The sequence below is a fragment of the Anneissia japonica genome, unplaced genomic scaffold, assembly GCF_011630105.1.
Source record: "Anneissia japonica isolate Jap-2015-1 unplaced genomic scaffold, ASM1163010v1 scaffold134620_len2115_cov174, whole genome shotgun sequence".
NCBI classification, from domain to species: domain Eukaryota; kingdom Metazoa; phylum Echinodermata; class Crinoidea; order Comatulida; family Comatulidae; genus Anneissia; species Anneissia japonica.
The window spans coordinates 1-2,115 of NW_022689601.1; the positions used below are offsets into that span (position 1 = coordinate 1).

The 2,115-nt window shown below is 35.7% G+C and overlaps 1 protein-coding gene across 1 annotated transcript; it reads right to left on the reverse strand.

The window, feature by feature from the left end:
• Positions 1-463: 463 nt before the first annotated feature.
• LOC117099819 (protein MNN4-like) lies at positions 464-1,633 on the reverse strand. The gene is made up of 2 exons (XM_033239349.1): positions 1,456-1,633; positions 464-756 (listed from the first exon to the last, which is right to left on the reverse strand). Exons 1-2 carry the CDS (start codon positions 1,628-1,630, stop codon positions 470-472), a joined length of 462 nt encoding a protein of 153 aa, XP_033095240.1. The 5' UTR covers positions 1,631-1,633; the 3' UTR covers positions 464-469.
• Positions 1,634-2,115: the final 482 nt, after the last annotated feature.

Genomic DNA, 2,115 nt, shown 5'->3' on the forward strand with positions numbered 1-2,115 from the left:
AAGTCGTTCCTGGCAGAAAACAAATCCATATTAAAACTGGTTCTTAATTATGTTGAACATAAAAATTGACAAAACATGCTACTAACCCTCTGCTGTGGTGATAGAACAATCGATATTACAATTTAGTGTAGAAAAACAAAAAAAAAACAAAAAAAAAACCAACAAATAAATAAATAATAATTTTAATGAAAATCATGACATGTTAATGATAAATTCAAACATAATTAATAAATCAATATTAATGATAATAACTTCATGAACACAAATTAACATTACCTAAATAATAGTTTGTGTGAGAATCAATTAAATAGTTTTGTTTGGTGTTGTTTTTTTGGTGTATGGTCATCAATTTTGACTTATTTTAACCAAAAATGAACACATAATATAGGAATGGAGTAGGGTAAAGGTGAACAAAAAAACACTTCCACAAGTCTGTCATTAAATACTACTTTCTTTTTTAAGATCTGGTTCAGTGAACTCTTTCCTCTGTGGAAAAAATGCCAGGTATTTGGCAAATAAAATTAAAAAATTGCATTCTGTCTGTACAACACTTACCCTCTTCCTCCTTTCGTTTTAGTTTCTCATTCATCTCTGTCTTGAGTTTTTCTTCTTCCTTTTGCTTCCTCTTTTGTTCCTCTGCTCTCTTCTGTCTGGCTTTTTCTTCTGCTAGCTTGTTTTCCTCCTCTTGTTGCAGCAACATCTCAGCTTTAGATTTCTCATCTGCGAGTTTCTTCTCGATGTGTTTAAGTAAACGTTCTAAAAAAAAAACAATATTCAACCAATCACAAGATGGAAATCTTGGGACATTTTTGGATTCACAGATTTATTCGGTGTAAACACCAAGGATAATTCCACGAGTCTGAAGAAGACTTCTTTCCAGTGGGGTCCTTGGTGGTGATTGGGCAATACACCAAATGCACCAACACTGATTTAGCGGACTTTCAACCGTCTAACAATGTCATAATCGTCTCTATAAAGGTAAAGGTCATTGTAGTCTGTACAGGACAGAGTCCCCATCTCTATTTCTTTAGCATTTGGGACAGACTGAGGCAGTGAGTAGATAGCCACTCCTCATAGCTCGAGTCTCTTTGACTTCCGGGCGTAGCCAGTACCCATTTATATTTCTGGGTAGAGAGGGATAAACATAGATAAAGTGTTTTGCGACAGGACATAGGCAACACACACAGCTCAACCTTCAGGTTACAACTGCACCCCTTCTTCTAGATATAAGACTAAATGCTGCATAATAGCAAATTACCAGGCATATTAGGAGCTTACAATTTCAAAATCATTTTTTGATGAATACAGCTTATATCAAAATCATAATGCAAACATGTCAGGCTACCATTTATAAATCGTGTGCAGCCTACTGAATCCTACACTAGATTGAACCTGTGATTTTAGAATTTGAGGATGAGTACCGTAACCACAATACCACTTGGTCATGACACTCACCATCTTTTTCTTGCTTTGCTTCAAACTGTTCTAGTGCTATGTCTTCCCTACTCGGAATGTTACAGAGGTCTACCTCAATCTCTGCGAACGAGATACCACTACCGGGGACGGCACGGTTCTTGAGGAACTTCTCCCACTGACGCTTGGAGAATAGATCACCATGTACCGCCTCCATTAAGAATCTATCAAAACAAACAGACAAAAAGATAGATATGATGGTCAAAAGAATGAGCTGAAGACAGACAGCAGGATTTCAAAGGGAGGGAGGTGTTCTAATTTTCACAAAATGACACTTCGATCTACACCCACCTTCATTAATATTGAACTGAGAGGAATTTTCACAGATAAGGGGTCCAACCATGTTATTGTTAGAGCTGCAGTAAGAAATTTTATGATTATGGCAACCATAGATGGTGGGAAATAGCACTCTCGGATTGAATTTGAGTACAATTTTTCTTTTTTTTTCATTATATTTCTTCATTGGAGGGTGGGGAGGTGGGAACCTTTAACCCTCTACCAGAAAATGAGACAACTTTTAATATTTTAAATGAAATTATAATCAATTTTTTTTGCAGAAAATAGTTTTAACCATTGATATAAATATAATTGATGAATTAAAACCTAAATTTTAACCCTGTGGTTACCAGTGGCTTATCAAGG

Excerpts from the sequence above, each read along its gene's own strand:
- LOC117099819 (XM_033239349.1), bottom strand. The coding sequence starts at position 1,630 with ATGGAGGCGGTACATGGTGATCTATTCTCCAAGCGTCAGTGGGAGAAG. Across the intron at positions 757-1,455 it reads AGCAAAGCAAGAAAAAGATG|AACGTTTACTTAAACACATC; the intron begins GTGAGTGTCATG and ends TTTTTTTTTTAG.